The sequence below is a fragment of the Dermacentor silvarum genome, chromosome 11 (genome assembly GCF_013339745.2).
Source record: "Dermacentor silvarum isolate Dsil-2018 chromosome 11, BIME_Dsil_1.4, whole genome shotgun sequence".
Lineage (NCBI taxonomy): Eukaryota > Metazoa > Arthropoda > Arachnida > Ixodida > Ixodidae > Dermacentor > Dermacentor silvarum.
Window position 1 is genome coordinate 73,251,895 of NC_051164.1, and position 19,586 is coordinate 73,271,480.

At 42.2% G+C, this 19,586-nt stretch overlaps 1 protein-coding gene across 3 annotated transcripts in view; it reads left to right on the plus strand.

Annotated features, from left to right (window-relative positions):
- The window catches only part of LOC119433929 (neprilysin-1-like), a 97,237-nt gene extending 81,450 nt beyond the window's left edge, over positions 1-15,787 (plus strand). For all 3 annotated transcript variants that reach the window (XM_049658872.1, XM_049658871.1, XM_049658870.1), the window contains exons 16-22: positions 1,781-1,832; positions 3,422-3,489; positions 7,331-7,461; positions 8,851-8,916; positions 10,459-10,563; positions 11,212-11,288; positions 15,572-15,787. In XM_049658872.1, coding sequence (XP_049514829.1) covers positions 1,781-1,832; positions 3,422-3,489; positions 7,331-7,461; positions 8,851-8,916; positions 10,459-10,563; positions 11,212-11,288; positions 15,572-15,677 — 605 coding nt within the window. In that variant the 3' untranslated portion in view covers positions 15,678-15,787. The remainder of the gene's footprint in view (positions 1-1,780; positions 1,833-3,421; positions 3,490-7,330; positions 7,462-8,850; positions 8,917-10,458; positions 10,564-11,211; positions 11,289-15,571) is intronic.
- Positions 15,788-19,586: the final 3,799 nt, after the last annotated feature.

The window sequence follows — 19,586 nt, forward strand, 5'->3', positions numbered from 1 at the left end:
TCTGCATATGTATTCGAACGCAATGTAGTCTACGCGACTTTGGCATTGGTTTCCGTTTCCATTTCTCCGTCCTTGTTGAGCTTTACTTAGCGGAGGCAGACCCAATTAACTAGGCGTGGATTTCTGAAGTTAATTATTCCTTACGGACTTCCCATAAACGTCGAGCTCTTAACAGCCAGCAAGGGCTGCCTAAGTCGCCACCCCGAAGCGGCCATATGACCTCGTCGCCCGTGAGAGCGCGCAACCGGCGCCGGCGTTGGAAGAGCCGGCGAGCATAAGTCAGTTTGCTCACGGGTTTGTTCACGCCGACGGCTGTCATTTCCGGATGGGTTCACCAGTTTTTCGCGTCGACGCTGTACAAACCTGTTTTGCGGGCTTCGACAGGCATTTGTTACTAAGTTGGTCACCAGTATCTCAGGAGAGCTTGCAGGCGGGACAGCAAGCGACAAGTCGTAACCAGAAGACGCGGGCGCCATTAGGCCTTTGAGTAATGCGTGCAACGTGCGACGGTCTTGCTTGTGCAAAAAAATCGAAAGCGAAAAGTAAAAAAAACTAAGACAAAATATGAATAGCCTACGGCTGCATGCTATGTATCGTTTCAAATTATGTGCTGCAATGAATGAAATAATTATTGCCTCTACTTTTTACTTCATAAAACGGGAATGAAATTGCAGAACTACTTCCAACCGCCATGCCACAGGCGCGCTTTCGTTCCGCAGCCTTCGCTTCATAGCCAAGAAATATTGACCGCTAGTGTAACCAACAACACATGATTAATTGTTCACGTCACGTTATGAAGGCAATTGGTTGTCACCATATTTGCAATGTGGTTGTTCGGCATATATCACGCTTTAGCGTGGCGGCTCACTTTCAGACAGATAAATTATCACAGCTACAACACTACTAAATGCAAAGCATATCTTGGCGAACATTTGCCACTGAGATAGATAGATAAATAGACAGACAGATACTGTCAATCAATCAATCAATCAATCAATCAATCAATCAATCAATCTATCTTTCTATCTATATCTACCTATCTATCTAGCCGCCTTCGTCTTGGTGCTGTCATGGTGATTTCGTTAACTTGGTATGTACCAAAATTGGCATAGTATGACAAGAGTGTACGACGGACAAATATGATAGGTCATGACATGTCTAGACATGCATGTCATGTAGGTCATGAAACAGCCGTCTAAAATGAAAATGACAAGGCAAAAAAAGATACCACTCAAGAACCACTGAAATGCATTCGGACGTGGGTACTAAGTGATTGAAACACTTAAGGATGATGGTAGTAGCGGCAGTCATGAGCATGACTCAGCAAAAGTGACAATGAGTCAGCGAAAAAAGATTAACACTAAAAAATCAATGGGATGGGTTCGGATGTGGTACAAAGTGAAGGAAAAGGATAAAGTTAATGGTGGAATTCATAGTTATGAGCATGACTGAGGCTTTCGCCTTCAGGTGTCTTAGCGTAAATAAATGTACTCCTGAGGACTAATGACATGAATGTCATGCCATACGTGTCATGTATGTCATGAAACAGCCGCCTACGTCTTGGTGCTCTGATGGTCGTTTCGTTAACTTCGTAGGCTTCCCGCACACTGCTTAGCAGAAGATCGATTTAGTATTTGGCAATTACAAAAAAAGTCAGATAAAAAAACGAGATTTGTGTACTTTTAGGAAAATTGACTACAGTACCAATTGCATTTCAAGTTTTCTTAGGTTTTCCTTCTATAGCTTGATGCCCATAAGATTACAAATCCTCTTTCTCTAGTGTACCCATCCGGAATTCTTCAAGGAGTCTTCTACGAGCACGGACTTCCACGGTAAGATACCGAAATAACTAAGTAGACCGAGACGATCAGTTAAACGTTTCTGTCACCTCTTAATAAAAACCCTATGTACACTTTCATCATTCATTATCAACGCGTATGTAAAAAGAGCACGTAAGCTGAGAATTTGTGACACATCGGTCATTGAGATAACAAATTTCTTCAACAGAAAATATTATATTGGTACTTGAGATGCACTCGTAGTTGGATAAATCTAGGCATAGAAAGTTGGAGCCGATTTAAAGTTGAATTTGATCAGACAATGTCTTCCTAGGGGAGTTGGGAGTGATCATGGGACAGTCACTGCGCAACCCTCTGGTGAGGGCAGTAGAGGGAGGGTTAGACTGCTTAAATTCCTTCACTGCACTATCTTCGGGATTGGTCCAGGTGTTTATACTTTTTTATGTTCGGGATCAGCTCATATCTTTAAGTGCACATACCCATAGCAACGGCCCACAATTTCAGGCAGCGCTGCTTTGGGGATCGCCCCACATTGTTAGACAGCACTTTCTTCCGGATCGGGCAACAAAAATGCTAGAAGCCATGCTACCCAGCAGGGAAAAGTGAAAATAACTGTCTAATGAAGACATTGTCTTCAAAAAAAGAAAAAAAGAAAGCATTACTTTACTCATTGTCTCCACTGCTACAGTTTGTAGGCATCGTATTCCCCTAAAGCACCGGGACATTGCTTAGGGTTTGTTCGCAGAATAATTTTTTTTTATAATTCAATCTGCCCTCAAAATCAAGTCCTTTCCAGTCAGTACTATATCTCAACGCGACTGATGCCTTCACCATATGTAAAAAAATTTCGACGAGCACCGCAAGGTTAAAAATTACCTCACCACTTTTGCCTATCCTGCTAAGCGTATTGGCAGGAATTCCAGTAGAAAAAAAAAAGATTGAATTCGGCTCGGACACTGTAGAATAAAGTTTTGTGAGTTTACTTCTGCAGCCACAATTTTGTCAATTCGGAAACATATTCAAGCTTTGCACTGGGCACATGTAAAGAATAATGTTAGTATTAGAAGCTCTTCCTCGTCAACAGTTGTCAGCAAAAGCTTCTGTTAGTGGAAATTGTGTAAGTGCAAAGGGTAAAAAAGAGTACGGGGTCGCACACAGTTTTCACCATACAATATAATTTATTTTCCTGCATGACACGTTTTCGGTAATACAAATTGAAAATTCAAGCTACTGATTTGCAGTAGGAAACATTCTAGAAATTCAAGCAAAGTTTTAGCACTAGAAGGCTGTTATGCGTCACTAAAAAAGAAAGCACACATTACCGATGATTTCGGCATTTAACGAGCTGGTTATTCATTTAAAGTATCATGAGTAACCAGCTGTTCACTCATGTCGCTCCTTTCTTTGTTGCGGTGTTGATAATTTGTTTCTGGGGGAAACTTGTGTCACTGCAGGTCTCTGAAACAGCACGTACGCTTAAGCAATCTTATACAGTCTTAGCAGAATAAATCAGCGTTCTGTCAAAATATCTAGGGCAGCCTGCACGCAGATTCGTCAATATTCTTGCAAGCGTGTATTTATCTGAAAACATTGCGATAACGTTCAACATAATCTCTATTCAGGTCTATTAACTTCGGTGCAATCGGGACAGTCGTTGGACACGAAATGACACACGGCTTCGATGATACAGGTGAGTACTTTGGCTAGAAGAATGCAATTTTATTATATTTTTTCCTTGGCCAAGGTCGATGAGATGTCCTTTTGTAAACGTGTATGCCAACTGCATTATGAGAAAATGGGCTTTCGTATGTGACAGTGATCAGAAGTGTTGGCCGATTTCCGACTGGCCATTTTACGAATAAGGGTAGATAATGTCTCGGACATTGTTTCTTTAAGTGCATCATTTGCAATTACAGCACTTCTAGCACTTACCTAGAAATGGGTGAGAAGAGACGTTGCCGGATTTCCGACAGGCCATTTCAGCATTAAGTTTGCATAATGTCCCCGTTAATTATCCTCATCATGATCATCAGCCCATTTTTACGCACACTGCAGGAAGAAGGCCTCTCCCTGCGATCTCCAAATACCCCTGTCGTGAGCTGGGTTATTCCAACGAGCGTCTGCGAACTTCATAATTACCGCACCCCACCTAACTTGCTGCCGTCCCCGACTGCGCCTCCCTTCCCTTGGTTGATTCCATTGATCCTCACTGCTAGGCCTTCCCAATATAATAACCTCAATGCGTCTCCTAAGCATGCAGTGAATAGCATTGGAGAGATCGCGTCTCCTTGCCTTACCCCTTTCTTGATAGGTGCTTTTCTACTTTTCTTGTGGGCAAGCAAGATAGCTGTGGAATCTTTGTATATATTTCCAAGATGCTCAAGTATGCCTTCGGTACTCCTTGATTACGCCATGCCTTGATGACTGCTGGTATCTCTACGGAATCAAATGCCTTTCCATAGTCTATGAAAACCACATTGAGAGGTTGATTTCACTTCGCAGATTTCTCACTTACCTGATTGATGGTTCAGGTATTGTTTGTGTGAGTGAATCGTGTGCAAATGCAGCAATTGATTAGGAACGCGTGATAAGAGGTAGCGGATTTCTGACAGGCCATTTGAACAATATTATCTCAGATATTGTCTCGGGCATTGTTTAAATGGTTCATGTCCAATTCAATTCCCGCAATTGATTAGGGATGGATGGGCTCTGTATGAAGTGAGAACATTAGGTACTTCACAAAGTATCTATTTTAATACGCGAGACCATGTGTACCACCTTCTGAGTATAATGTTGCATATCGAACACTTTAGCAACTTATCCATGGTGGCTGGAAATTATTTATTTATTTATTGAAATTCCCTCAGAGACCGAGGGGCATTACAGAGGGGGTGGGTACATTCTATTTATACAATCGCAATAATATAACAACAACATTATTGGTATATACTGAAAAAATACAACACCAGCTTACGCTGTGACTGTGCTGCGTGTGCCGCGCAGGCCTATACCTTTCTGTACAAGTAAAATTATTAGATTAACAAATAGCTGCGCAGGTTGTTCTGAGAAGTGGTTAACAACTGCGGCATTGAATGACTGTACGTCTTCAATGTTGGCGACAGCACTGGGAAGGTGGTTCTATTCTGAGCTAGTCTTTGGTACAAATGAATCATGAAACAGGATAGTATGGCAAAAAGGAACGGCGACCTTGTACTGGTGATCAGTACGGGCTAACAAATACTATGGTTGTGGGAAAAGTTCGCGTATCAGTGACATGTTCAAGAAAAAATTTATGAAAGAGACAAAGACGTGAATTCTTTCTTCTTAAGAGCAAGTTCGGAAGGCCAAGATTACATTTCATCAGTGAAAGACTGGCAGTACGGGAGTAGTTTATTAAGATAAAGCAAGCTGAGGAATTCTGAACAGACTCTTGCATCTGGAAGGTTACGCAAGCGTCGATCCCAGATAGCAGACCCATACTCCGGTTTGGTGTAATTAACGTTTGATATAGTAATAATTCTAAATAGCTCGGTGCTTCAGCAAAATAGTGGCGTAGTTATCCTAGTGCTAGGTTAGTACTGTTAATGATATAATTAACGTGAGTATCTCCTGAGAGATCATTCGTTATGTGCACACCAATATACCTATAGGAAGTTTCGTGATCGATTGCATATGATTTCATGCTCTTAGCACGCTATCTTAGTTTTCCAAGTCAGCCTATGGTTAGATTCGTTAGATATTTCAGAATGAACGCCAGCAAATTGTCTGTTGTTGATTTGTTTAAATAATTCGAGTCAGAGTCGTTTGGTTACGTACTGTTGTTTAGGCAATAAACCAGCAGAGTGATTATTTAGCGAACACTTGTTATTCCATTGCAACAATCTTAGCCTTCGTCATCGAAATTCGTAAACGATATTGCGTTCTTTTTCTGGGCTTAACGCTATTCCGAAATCTTGATGGGTTATTGGTCAAGTGTATCATGAAAGAAAACCTGTCTGGCCTCGCCGATAGCGGCGCGATAAATTTTAAGGCTATCACTATCGATGCGCCAACGTGAGGGGTTGTTAGCACGTTTTGCTAGGCGACATTGTCTTTCTTTGTTGTTTAACAGCCTTTTTAATGTTGTGGTAAACCAAGGTGAGCGCTTCTTTTAGGAAATATACGTGTTGGTATATGCTTATTAATCAGTGATAGCAATTTGTTTTCGAAAATCTTCCAGTTATGTTGAACAGTACGATCAAAAGAAACCAGGCATACAATCCTCTAAAAACTATTTAAGTTCTCTATTAATTGAAGTATAGTATGCTTTCGTGTAATCTCGTATTGCTTTAGAGGCACTTATTCTTTGTGTGACAGTGGCTGTTATAAAAAAATCACCAGCCCTTCCCCGGTCGAGAAAATGGCGGCAAGCGAAGCTTCTGGCAACACGACGCTGTGGCAGGCGTTCCGCTTCGTTTGCCCTAAACTCAGGGTCGGCGGCTATTCGCTGACGTTTGGCCTCGACACCACGCTCCTGCAACTCGGGGTCCGCGGCTCTTTGCTAACGTTTCGCCTTGGCTTGGGAAGCCCTCACGCTAGAATCGGCACGTCGACAATTAGCCCTTTCACGAGTGAGTTCACGCGCCGTTGCTCAAACGCAGCCTGGTCCTCGTCGGAATGCACCACGCGAGTCCTTCGCATCCGGCCGCCGAAACTGCACCTCCTACAGATGGTACACCAGCGGAGCTAAAATGTGCGGCCCCGGTATGAGCCACACGTGATTCATTTCTTTCCTTGTCTTTTTTTCTTCTCTTTCTTTCCTTCTTTCTTGTCTCTGGCTCGTATACCCGCATACCCATTCCAGGTATGCGCGACACGTGATTTTACTGTCGTTAATCGGGACATACCTGACGATTATGTGATCTTATTGATGTCATGATTGATCAGTCATGTTAGTCATACATTCGCACCCTTACATGCCAATTTCGGTATATATCAAGTGAAGGAGACGCGACTTTTCGGTAGGCTTTCGATAGGGTTTAAGCGTTACACCACCACCACCACTGCCACCGCCGACACTTGTGAGGCCAAACAAGCTTCGCTTGAAAAATGAATGAAATAGTGGTCGCTCAAGCCTGGAAACAAACTGAGTGACTCTAATATCTGGGACAGTCGTAGCAACTAGATCGAGTGTGTTAGTTGATGTCCGTCCAATTCCACTGGGTTGGGAATAGATTGGAATGGATGTCAGGACAAATGATCTTGCTGTTATTCTCCAGACCACGCAAAAACACGTGCGTACAGTATTTTCCGGTAATTGGAAAAGGCGCAGACAATACCCTATTTTCCCGCCATTGTGTCTACCGTTGACAACAACTAATTTCACGATCGTCAAAAATTGCACGGACATATTCATGAGGAGGGGCGTGCAAAACTAATTGTATTGCTAGGCATTTTTTTATATTAATAAAGCTTTCTGGTTACCAGAAAATTTACTCGTACAATATAGACTCCTATATTTTACTTACGTGTCCTTATTTTATCGTTTGAAGGAAGCCAGTTTGATGCAAACGGAAGGTTAGAACAATGGTGGACGAACGAAACTCGTACTAAGTTTGACAGAAAGGCCCTCTGCTTTAAGCGGCAATATGGAAGCATCGCTGTCAAGCCTCTGAACATGTCGGTAAGTTTTACTCATAATTATGACTAAGAGATTAGTATTCCTGTAGCAGACACAGGACACAAGAATTCATACATTTCACGTAATCAATATGTTTCAAAAATGTCCTTTTTTTACAAAACCAAAAAGGCTTTTTTCTGTGTGTTTGAGATGTCTTAAATATACTCACGTAGTAAACTTCTTGCCGACGTGCAGCAGAATGAAATTGAAGAAAGCATTATAAAATGTATTGTGTCACCAGATAAAAAATTTTATAGGGAAATAATAGATAATTAGAGGCTAGCAAGGGCTAGATACCCGGCAGCACATTGATCGTTAAACAAGTGGCTATCGGTGGCTTGGCGGCTAATACAAACCAACACATTCCCCAATCCCATTGCCTTCAGTCACTATCAGCCAGGCGTATACACAGACATATGTAAGCACTGTAGCAATAGAGCATACCTTCAACACAATCTGGGCATGTACAAAGAAGCAATATAATAGCAATAGCAAGTCAGATACACAACATCCAACTTTAATAAGCATACATGAGGAGCAATGAGAGATCCTGCTGCTCAGCTCGGACACAGATGTTCAAGCAAGACTATAGTGCAAATGGCTAAAGACGGCGCCGCGGCCCAGGGGCTGCCGGTCGTCGTCTAAAGGGGGGGAGGGGGGAAGCTCCTACTTATTACCTGCTCCTCTAACCACATTTTTGGCAAAAAAACGTTATTTCTCTTTCTCGCACAAGTAAGAGTATATAAAAAAAGTGGTTAACCGGAGTGTGTATCCTGCCGGATACTCTGCACAGGCGAAAAGGTAAAAAAGGGGAGGATAAAAGAAGCACAAAAATGATAAATGGTGCCCTCAGAAACGCAATTAAAGCACTTGACAACTGGTACAAGCTTTCATACATCGATGAAATAAATAAAAATGCGACAGTGCTTTTAAACAACTCCGGCGGACGTTGGCTGGAACAAGGGTTCACAGATACTGCTCTCCCTTAGGGGACCTTTGTCGAGTTTGTAAACTGCGGTGGAGAGTGTGCAGTTCAAGTTGCGGAGCGGCAGTGCCACCTTCGGCGGCAATTTCTTGCGCAACGAAATCATATATTGACATACAGAAAGCGAGGATGGACATCTATAATAATAATATGTGGTTGTGATTCACCTGAATGTGTTCTTTGGTGTCCCTTTAGTCTAAAGTAATAAGGTGCGGCAAACTGCCTTCTGTGACCAATACGTCAAAATATTTACTCCATATACTATAGCACAAATCACATACCATTGCCGATGACTTCACTTATCGCAATTAAAAGTGTTCTGCAGAGATTTTTCCTATAATAAATAACTATGCAGAGTTTTCGGAACGTTCGGGAAGAATAACACGCTGTTTTTTTATGAAATGCAGCTGAACGGGAACAACACCGTAGGAGAGAATATAGCGGACAATGGCGGTATCCGGACGGCTTTCAAGGTGAGTACCGTTAGCTGGTTTCTACTCGCTGCCTCATTTTCCGACGAAAAATTGCAGTTTAGGTAACGAAAAATTTAATCTGTAGAATGCTACGATTGGGTCTCGCCTTTTAAGGCTGTCTTTCCTGTGACAAGTTGCAGTTAAGGTAACAAAAAAAATTCATCTGCAGAATGCTTGGTTGGTTCTCGCATTTTAAGGCGTCAGGCTTTTGTAGCTCGTCACTTAGTTTCTCGGCTTTAGCGCTCACCTCTCTCGGTATCCGCATCGAGAGAGGTGATCGAGAGAGGCGAGAGAGACGCCAGAGGGTTCTTCCACGTAGAAGCGCAGACGACGCCACGACCACTTCCAGCAAAGAGAGAGGAGTGTTCGGTAACATAATACAAAGCACGTTTCTTTCTAACACCGCCAGACGGAGTTTCTCTTCGTGCCTCACGGGCGGCAAAATGCCTTGAATGTGCCTGTCACCATTGGCATCAATGTTACTTCGCCGTTCCACTGTAATCATGCTGTCCTCATTCAATCCTAATTGTGACCTCATTGTCACACGACCGTCCTCATTACGCTATCGTCACACGCTCCTCGTGATGGCATCGAGGTTTTTTCCATCATCGTTATTTGAACGTCGTCATCGGATTATTGTCATGCCGACGTCGTCACGATGCTGTCGTGGTCATTCTGTCGTCAACCTTTCAGACTCGCCATCCGATTCTCGCCATGCCATGATTGTCATGCAGTTGCCATCATTCCATTGTCCTCGTACCATCACCGTCACGCTGTCCTTATAGCAGCACCATCATTTCAGAATTGTCATCCCACTGTCGTCGTGCCGTCGTCGTTATAGCGCCTTCGGCTGCGCCAGTGTTGCGTAGAAAGCCGGAAAGCACTCGAGCGTCGGATAGGAGCACATTTCTTTGAACGAGAAGGCGATGAAACGTTTATTACAATAAAATGTCATGAAGCAAGCAATACCTTCAGAGCAACAAGCAATTCGGCGAGCGTGAGATCGGGAGAGAAATCGCCTACCCACACCACACCTAACGCTTAAACATTTGGGTTACACACTCGTAACCGTGTTATGGGTGTTTAAATTTTTGTGGAAAGTTCTCTAGAAATCGAAGTTGGAGACTTCACGTTTCTATGGTCAGTTTTGTAATTCCTCAGAATTGCATGAACCAGGCAAGAAATTTGGGTTCATTCAATTTTTTGCAATAACGGCCGATACGACGTTAAGGCAAACGAACAATGGCCCCATTTGGTGACCAGCAGGTTAACTTCTAGAGATCAAAACAGTGGAAGCTGCGTATTTTTTGCGGGACTTGGTAAAGTGACATAGAGAAAGCAGTTGATTACTTTGAAAAAAATGTTAAATCATACTGGTTGTCAAGAACGGTAGAGAATGAGGCGTTGTGATGAAATTCGGAAATTCACAGGCATAAGAATTCATTAGCTCGCGCAAGGCACAGGAAAGTTGACATCATTGGAGGAGCCCTTTGCCTGGCAGTGGACACAAATAGGATGATAACGATGTCTCTTGCTTTCCAGGCATACAACAAACTTCTGTACGATAATCGGCGACACGAAGACACACGTCTAGAGGGCTTAGAGGAATTGTCCGGGAAAAAGTTGTTCTTCATATCAAACGCAATGGTAAGTTACCAGATGAGCAAATTATCGCTAGAGGACATCATAGCTGTGCGTGCTCTTCTCAAAGAATTCCACCTGAACTACTAGCGTATTGACTGAAATTAGGCAGACACGTTTTAGAGAAAAATTATGTTTGAAAGTCGTGGTCCCCTTAGATTCGAAAATGCGGTTTGGCCGGAACCGGCAGAAACTGCCGACCGGAAGAAAGTTGAACGCAACCTGGATAAAAAAAGTATTGGTAATTTTACGAGTATACCAAGAAAAGCAGGAATGTCGGTACCGACAGACATTGTTCTGCCGAAGATTAAGGAGGTCGAAAACGTTCGCGGCATCGTTCGGAACAAGTTCAGAGACCTTAACTTGGATATGCCTTCTACATACCTAATTCACTTAATCAAACCGTTCACTGAACACAGCGGCCTGAGATGAAATATCGCCCTATCTGATCATCCGAGAGTTCCGCAAGCCCACCATTTTGACAATGTTGCATGTTCGTTTCGCAGTCGCATGTCATTTGTTTTTCGTTCAGCATACATTCGAGGAATTTTTTTTTTCTTAGTATCCAAATTTCCGAGTTTGGCCTAGAATTGAGGTCGGCGTAGCTTCGAAACATGCCGTATTTCATATGCACGAATTTGACTTCTATTGCAGGTATGGTGCAGCAAGGCTCGAGATGGATATTTACGGGAACTAATACAGTACGATCCGCACACCCCAAACCGCTACAGGTGAGACTATTTCCAAAACGACGTCATGAAAAATGCCTTTTTTTGACGCCTAAAATTCTCGCGGTGACAGTCATTCTGACTCATTCAGTATGAAGAAAACAACTGCAATGAAGAAGTACTGACACATAATTTTCAAGTTGTCGATATTCTGGTACATAATTATTTCACGCATAAGGAGGACAATTCGCAAGTATGTAGGTTATTATGGTGTATGTTTTGGCGAGTTGCTATTACACGAAAAAATTTTTGGCTCAGAAAAGGTGAGAACACGTGCAGGATCAAGAACACATCATAACGAGTTGTCTTCTTGACTTTCTCCAGTTTTTTTTTCCCTCGTATGCGCTAAAAGCTTTATATTTTGGAATGTAAGGCTAGGAAACAAAACAGACCCGTACTTTATAATAATGTCACAGCTTGTCTCTAAAGTAGGGACTAGGTGTCATCGACATTATTTTGATGTTGAGACTACGTGAAAATTTGCCGACGTTGTGTAGCTGCAAGACTAGGTGCGATGATGTTGTCCCTCAAAATGAAACAACTACGCTGCACGCGTTCTGGCGCTTTGCGCTCACGTGTAACAGCTGCAGCGATCGCAGGAACGAAGCGAGTCAAGGTATCATGATGTCATGACAATCCATCGCCTGGTTACTGAAGCCGAAAGTGCTATATAGTAACAAATATTATAGTAAATTAGTCAGGGTGCTGTGATGCTTGCCGGTACTTTTTCTGGGGTTCGAAGGTTCGTGATCTTACATAAGCAAATAATAAAAACTTATTAACAAGCCACAAATGTCACGCGAGTAGTCTCTTGTCATGTTGGATGGCCAAAAGCCGTAGCTAGGTGGTGCATATTAAGCATGGGATCTAATACACTTCTGTTTTGCAATTAGCTGACGTGTAATGTGAATCTGAGCGGGAGGCTCAGGTGATTCTGCATCTCACTAGAATACACATAAATTGCTTATGCAGCTGTGCCGAGTAACCTTAAATTCATAAAGAAGACATTTATTAGCCTACTCAGCATAGCTTTCGCAGTCGATAACGATTCTGTAAGCAACTCCAAGTGTCGTCTTTACCATGCGTCAGCGTTTCTTGGAAGTAAGTGGTACGCAATTCAGAAACAGGAATTTATTTCTATATTTAAATTAGACATGAATAAGTGAAAGTGGTATTTATGCATAGATGTTGATGTTGTCGTGCCTTCCCGACAGTGATATTCCGCGAAGTATGCCTAAGTTTTAAAAAAAGTTTCATAAAATATTGTGGGTCTTTCATTACGCTGTTCTCTGTGTTTGACCACTTGAATATCTTTAGCGGTAGGATGCCAATCGAAACCACCCAGGGTTGAACCCCGTATCTTTTGCTTATTTGTTAAGAAGTAATTCATGTCCGACTATGACAGCGTTATTGTACTACACGGGCAGTCGATACCTAAAATACGCAGCCAATGAAAGCACGTAAGAACGGCCCCATGGTACTCTTGTAAGGAAGTGCGTCGAACCGAGTGGCCCGCGAAGTAGGCACGTGTTTAAATTTTGGCACGTTCGAGTTTCATGCGTCCTTAATAATCTAATGCATGAAACCTTGAAAACGATGAATGAAGAAGGAAAATGTTGCCTGCAACTTTTCTAGCGTTCTGACGTGTGCATCAATATGCTCCTTTTTTGTTTTGTTTTTCTGCTCACACAGAACTCTGTATAAGCCGAGTATTTCTTTTACGTTAGCATAATTTCAAAAATTCACTTCTGGCAAATAGTACAAATTTACTCATTAACCAGGATAACGCCACGAAGCGGACATTACTTAATTTGGAAATCAATACCCATATTAACTTTTTAATTCACTAATCAACTTGTTAACGAATTGTTGCAGAGAGCATGTTGCAATACACAAATCGATGCCAATGCTTGCATGAGGTGTTGTACAACCACGTAGAACTAATTTTGAAACAAGCGACACTTTGACGATAAGTGCTGTCATATTCTTGGTAAAAATGCTCTCTCCTATCACTAATTTTAACAAAACGCCTTCTGATGCATTGAAGCTCATAAATTACTGCAACACGAATGTACTTCCTTCTTATGATTGTACCGTTACAAACAAACAAAAAATGCAATTTCGCGCATATTTTGGTGACAGATATCGCTGGCGTCATCCCCAGAATTCGTTTTAGGTCAATATGACTTTCGAAATCATCGGCTACGATTTCTAAATTGCAATATGTGTCACGACGTAATTAGTATAATAGACAATAAGCGAATATTTAGTAATTAGGTAAATATTCATTATTATTTCTCGTAAACCAAATGTTGTACAATTGTTGTCCCTGCCAAGCGCGATAATTTTTTACAACGATAACAAATATACTCTCACATATGTAAGCAAACATCTGTTTTCAGAAACAGCAGACACTCGTGTCTCACAGTCATTGAGTGTTTCTAACACTCACGCATGCTAGATAGAAATAACAAAGTAAATTCAATTGTTATAGAATTATGAATCATGATATAACACCTGCATGAAACACTGCGCCTGTAAATTCGTTGTATATGATAGCACAGCAATGGATTTTCTGCCTGCGCCAGTTTGTTGGTTGAACATTCCTAGGTGGCCAGTTCTTTATACATAAATGCACTCCTAATAACAAATGTATGAGAGTAGGAAGCCCGAAGGAAAGGGCTCGTATTTAGAAAGCTGTTGCTCCTTAGGGCGGTTCATAGGAATCTATCATTACAGCGAAGGCGGCTTCGGAATGACCGTGTTAATTCATGAGAACAAAATTCTTTTTTTTTTTAATTAGGCCCCAGATTTAGCCCATTTTTATGGATATTCCTCATTGGCTGGAGCACTGCAGCCAAGCCTTAATCATTTGCGATCAGTGACTCTCAGCGTGGAGCAAGAAAAAAAAAACCACATTGATGGACAGGATTGTTACAAATTAACCCCACAAAACCCAAATACCAGTTCACATAAAATAAAATCAAAACAACTTGTTCACATTTTTTTCTGGCCATGAGCAGACTAGTATATATTCTTCTTCTTTCTGGGGTTTTACGTGCCCAAACCAGTTCTGCTTACGAGGCACGCTGTAGTGGAGGGCTCCGGAATAATTGTGACCACCTGGGGTTATTTAACGTGCGCTACAACGCAAGCACACGGGCGTTTTTACATTTCGCCTCCATCGAAATGCGGCCGCCGGGGCCGGGATTCGATCCCGCGACCTCGTGCTCAGCAGCGCAACGCCTTTGCTGACTGAGCCACCCCGGCGGGTGCAGACTAGTATATTGGTACGATGAATACCGTGAAATAATAAATTATTAGAAGTAATTAGTACGGTAATTAATTATTAGGCAATTAATATGCTGAACTCTCCACTACTGAATGCTTCCTCCAGCTTATGAAAAACGATATTATGGTCTCTACATTGGGGTTCCAGTGCTTAAATCCGTTTTTAGGCATCAAATTTGGCGTATCAGAAATGATGCGTTGGGCGTTGTGGGGTTAAGATTCCAGGTCTCTTACCACAATAATTAAAAGACGAAGTTTTTCGCTGGGTCACAGCCTCGGTTTCACAAACGATTCGCTCTAACTAGTACGCTTGCGTGAGTGGCGGTTAGGCGATTGATAGTGCCAAATTATATTTTATAGCATAATATTGCCATTTAGAGGTCCTTCCACAAAACAGAGAATTCTGTCAAAACCACTAGGTAGCTGTATTGAGGTTATCCGTATTGTGTCAATTTTTATTATTTACGCAATTTTTGTGTTTTTCTATGATAATGAAGTTGTGTAACCGTGAAATATTTGAGCGAGAAGGTGAGCTTGTGTGTGCATCTTAGGGGTGTTTGTTAAAATCCCATGTTGCTGTCAATAGAAAATTTGCTATAACCCACGATGTCCTACGAGTGATTTTGAAGAAACCAGAACAAGGAGACAATACACTTATCGAGTTGTATTTTTGCCGGACCCGAACAGCCCTCTATTTTAGATCTTTGCTAGTATTCTGGGTTCGCAAGTCGGTGACGCTATTCGTGATGTTTTGCTAGTGATAGTTTGTTTATTTCTGATTATTTTTTTCGTCTGCATTTTTGTTATCATGACTGACTGAAACGTACTCCGTGCAAGATTACTGAAAACAAAAAGGTAGGTTCAGGATGCGAAAATGTGCGCCGATTGACGGAAGTTTATTATTTGGTTGTGCACGAAAATGATTCCTAAATATGAATAGTCTTCTTGTGACAATCAGTTACGTCGTACAAATCACGCTATCTTTTTTTTTCCAGAATCAATGTTCCAATGGGAAACATGGAAGCGTTCTCGACGGTATTTAAATGCTCGGAGAAGTCGGCAATGTATCGCCAGAAGCAAGACCGCTGTACGTTATGGTGAACGATGGACACAATAAATAGTTCAGGACATCTCTGAAGGAAGAAGGACAACCATTCAAGTTGGGCTGCTAGACTTTTATGCTTCAAAAATAAAACAATTCAAGCAATCGCTTGTGCTTCCGATTAAGCGAGTCGAGGAAAAGAAGGCACCCTTAGTTTTCAAATGCGGTTTCAACCTTTATTGGGGTTTTTGTTTTTCAAACTCCTTTTTTTGAAATATATGCTGCCTTTGAACGCAGTTCAGGCTGCAAGCTGGAACACTTCATTCCGACAACAAAACACTTGCCTCAAAGAGGCACATAATGTTCATCGAATGTAGAAAAAAAAAGGAAAGCAAGAAAAAAAAACTTTGGTCTTTGTCGTTTCTTCAACTGCATGCAAGTAAACGAAGCAGCACTAATATAACTTCGAGTCTTTAACAAAAATATTGCAGAGACTCGAGGGAATGAACACAATACTGCCAGCACATTTACGTCTTTCTGGTAATAAATGCGCGTCATGAAACCCATCTTCAAGCCACGTTATTGCAGTTGTAAAGAATAAAATCAATATCAACGTTAAAACCACAACGTCCGTAAATAAACATAAAACAAGTCCAATAAAGCCATAACTCGATAAGTGTGAATGCATCAGTACAATGAAAGCTGATTATACAAGCTATTAAGGCTTTCAGAGCATACGGCAGCGCGTACGCTTTATCCTAATGAACAATTGAGCAACATTTATGCTCTGAAAGAATACTCAACAGGCCTCACCAAGCAATTCATTACTGACATCAAAGCCACAACTATGCTGCTAAAACAAAGGACAGTTAACCAGAACATGTTCTACGTTCTTCTATGAGAGGTCGCACTCGCAACAAGGCCTACCGGAGCGACGCATACGATGCCAAAAGCTATCGACGAAATGCATGTTGAATCGAGATGGTGGACGAGATAATCTAAGCCACGGCCGGTGCCAACAGAAATGTAAACTGCTGATGAAGGCCGACACTGTGCTGAACACAGCTTGTACTATTGACGTCAAATCGAGAAGGGTGATTTATATACTTGCGAACGCTGCTGTTTGTGTCTTAGCCTCATTCCTAATAGCGAGACATAAACGTATTTATTTAAACCACTATCTAGTTTGAGATCATCAGCGTTTGATCTTACATCGACATATGCAGTGATCCATCGCAGCTTTGTTTGGTGCACTCGCGGTACTGCTGTAGGTATACATTTTCAGCCAAATATAAAATATCAGTATTTCGCTAGGCTTACGCGGCCAGAACCCACCTAAACATTGAAAAGCAGAAATCATGTCTGCTGTACCTACAACACAGGTTTCACCTATACGCTTGAGTTACGTCGGTACCAGAGTTTCGGAGTGGCAACACCGGATTTACAATTACTACAGAATAATTCTACATAATCAAATACCCGGAATGGAATAGGGCTGGAATGAAGGCACCAGTCAGGCAGATGGAATGGATATGCAGTGGGAGCCTGAGATTCCGGAATGTAGTTGGAATGGGATGAGCGCATAGTCCTGCAGAGCTAAATGTTGACTTTAGGCGAGGTATCAACGCCACTAAGTTTGTGAGTTAGACTAAACTAGACTTGGCTAATTTATTACATTCCTAAATTTCTACCTATAGGTAAGCATTTACCTATAGGTTATTGCTCCTGCAAAGTTAGTTGTAAAAATGTCGCAGTTACGCCCGAAAGGCGAAGCATCAATTGCGATAGCAAATTAGTAGAGAGCTATTCGGGGTAGGCTGCATAATTAGCTTTTATCGGCTGCATAAACTTGGACACATTGGCTTACTAACTGAATTAACAATCGTGGTGTCAGCGCGCACAAGTAAACATGAATAGATCACACAGAATGACCGCAGCCAACGACTGCCAAAACACTGGCAGCAAGCGCAGGTTCGTGCGGTCAATCGCTTCAACGGAAACTGAGCGGCGAATGCACAGCGCATAGAAAAGGTCAGAGCCGTGTGGAGATAAGAGACGGTGCGGACGGCCGGCATCCCCGGTCGTCCGCACCGGGGATGCCGGCAAAGGAAAAGTTGTTGGCGGAGAAGCAGCTGTCAGTAGCACACCAGTCTTGAATATGAAAGAGATCCTCTTGAAGGTAAGTTACGTCCGCGAGGTTATTGATAGGGTGGTACAGTGCACAATCATCAGCAAAAAGACGTATTGCAGAAGTTACAGCAAATGGCAAGTCATTAATGTAGATTAAGAATAGGAGCGGCCCAAGAACAGTACCCTAAGGTACACCAGACAGAACGGGGGAAACAGAAGATGTAACGTTGTTATCATATACGAACTGTATTCGGTTAGTTAAAAAAACACTGGATCTAGTTAAAAACAAATGGATGAATGTTTAGGTGTGATAACTTTAGCAAAAGACGAGAATGCGGAACCTTATCGAAAACCTTTTAGAAATCCAGGAACAGGGCATCAGTTGAAATGTCATGGTCGAGGTTTAAATGAATATCATGAATAAATAAGGCTAACTGAGTTTCGCATGAGTGATCTCTCCGGAAGCCGTGTTGATTTGGGTGAAAGAATTTCGACGAAGTTAGGAAGTTAGCAACACGAGAGTAGATCATGTGTTCCATGATTTTGGAGCATACGCTGGTGAGGGAGATGGGACGGCAGTTACCTGGGGAATACCGATCACCTTTCTTGAAGACCGGAATGACCTTCCCTATTTTCCAGTCTCTTTGAACTTTGCCTTTGTCAAGTGACTGCTGAAAAATGATACACAGGATCGAACTAGACACATACTTCGTATTTTCTAACACTTTGGCATTGATTGCGTCTGTACCACAGAATGAGGATCATTTCAGAGAATCTATTACTTTAACGATGCCTGCTGGCCTAATATCAGTACCTTCCATTGGTGGAAAATCGAAAAATGGAAAACTTGGAATTTCATTGGTAGATTCTTTTGTGAACATGGAACAAAATGCAAGGTTCAAGGCATCAGGAACATCCCAGTCAGAAATGGGTGAGTCAGAGTTATCACCATAGTGAAATAGAACTATTATTATCAGGTTTTATCGTTTTACAAAAACACCGCGGGTTAGATTGCAGCATGTTTGGAACGGTAGTAGAAAAGAAATCACGTTTTGTGTATGATTTTAATGAGTCGTATTGTTTAGTGGCTTCGTTGTATTTTTTCCAGGCAGAACATGGCCTGGAACCTGAAGAACCTGAAGAGAACATATGAACTCCCCGTGGTGCCTTAGCGGTTATGATGTTGCGCTGCTAAGCACCAGGTCGCGGTTTCAAATCCCGGCTATAGCGGCCGCATTTCGATGCGGGCTAACTACAAAAAAAAAAAACGCCCGTTTCGTGCGCAATGGGGGCACGTTAAAAATCCTGTGATGGCGAAAAATTAATCCGGAGTCCCCCACTACGGCGTGCTTCATAAGCAAATCATGGTTTCGGCACGTAAAATCCCGGAATTTATTTCAATCACACGCAAGCTTATCGCGTTCCAAAGCTAGCCAGCTCTTCAACACACTCGGTGCTTGCATCCCGTGCCAAATTGTTGTATTTTCTTGCGGCAGCTCGCGCTTTGAGGGGCCGTGTTAGAGTGCACTATCATGGGGACCGGGCAACGTTGTCCCGTACTTTCCTCGCAGCCGCTTACGCTATAAAAATTACGACGTTGTAGAGACTTCATGATCACCCAAGTTAATCAAGTTTTAACATTTCGTAGCCGAAGTATAAATGCCATCGTAGTTTGAACACACACCACATGAAATAGCCACATGTATGTGCCATTGCATAACACCTATAGTCGCTGATGAAATCAGAATCCATGATTCTCTCGTTTACGCTCGTGCTTTAACTATGTAGAACCCAAATATCGCCATGTCGTAGGCTCCACTGTAACTGAAGGTGTAGAA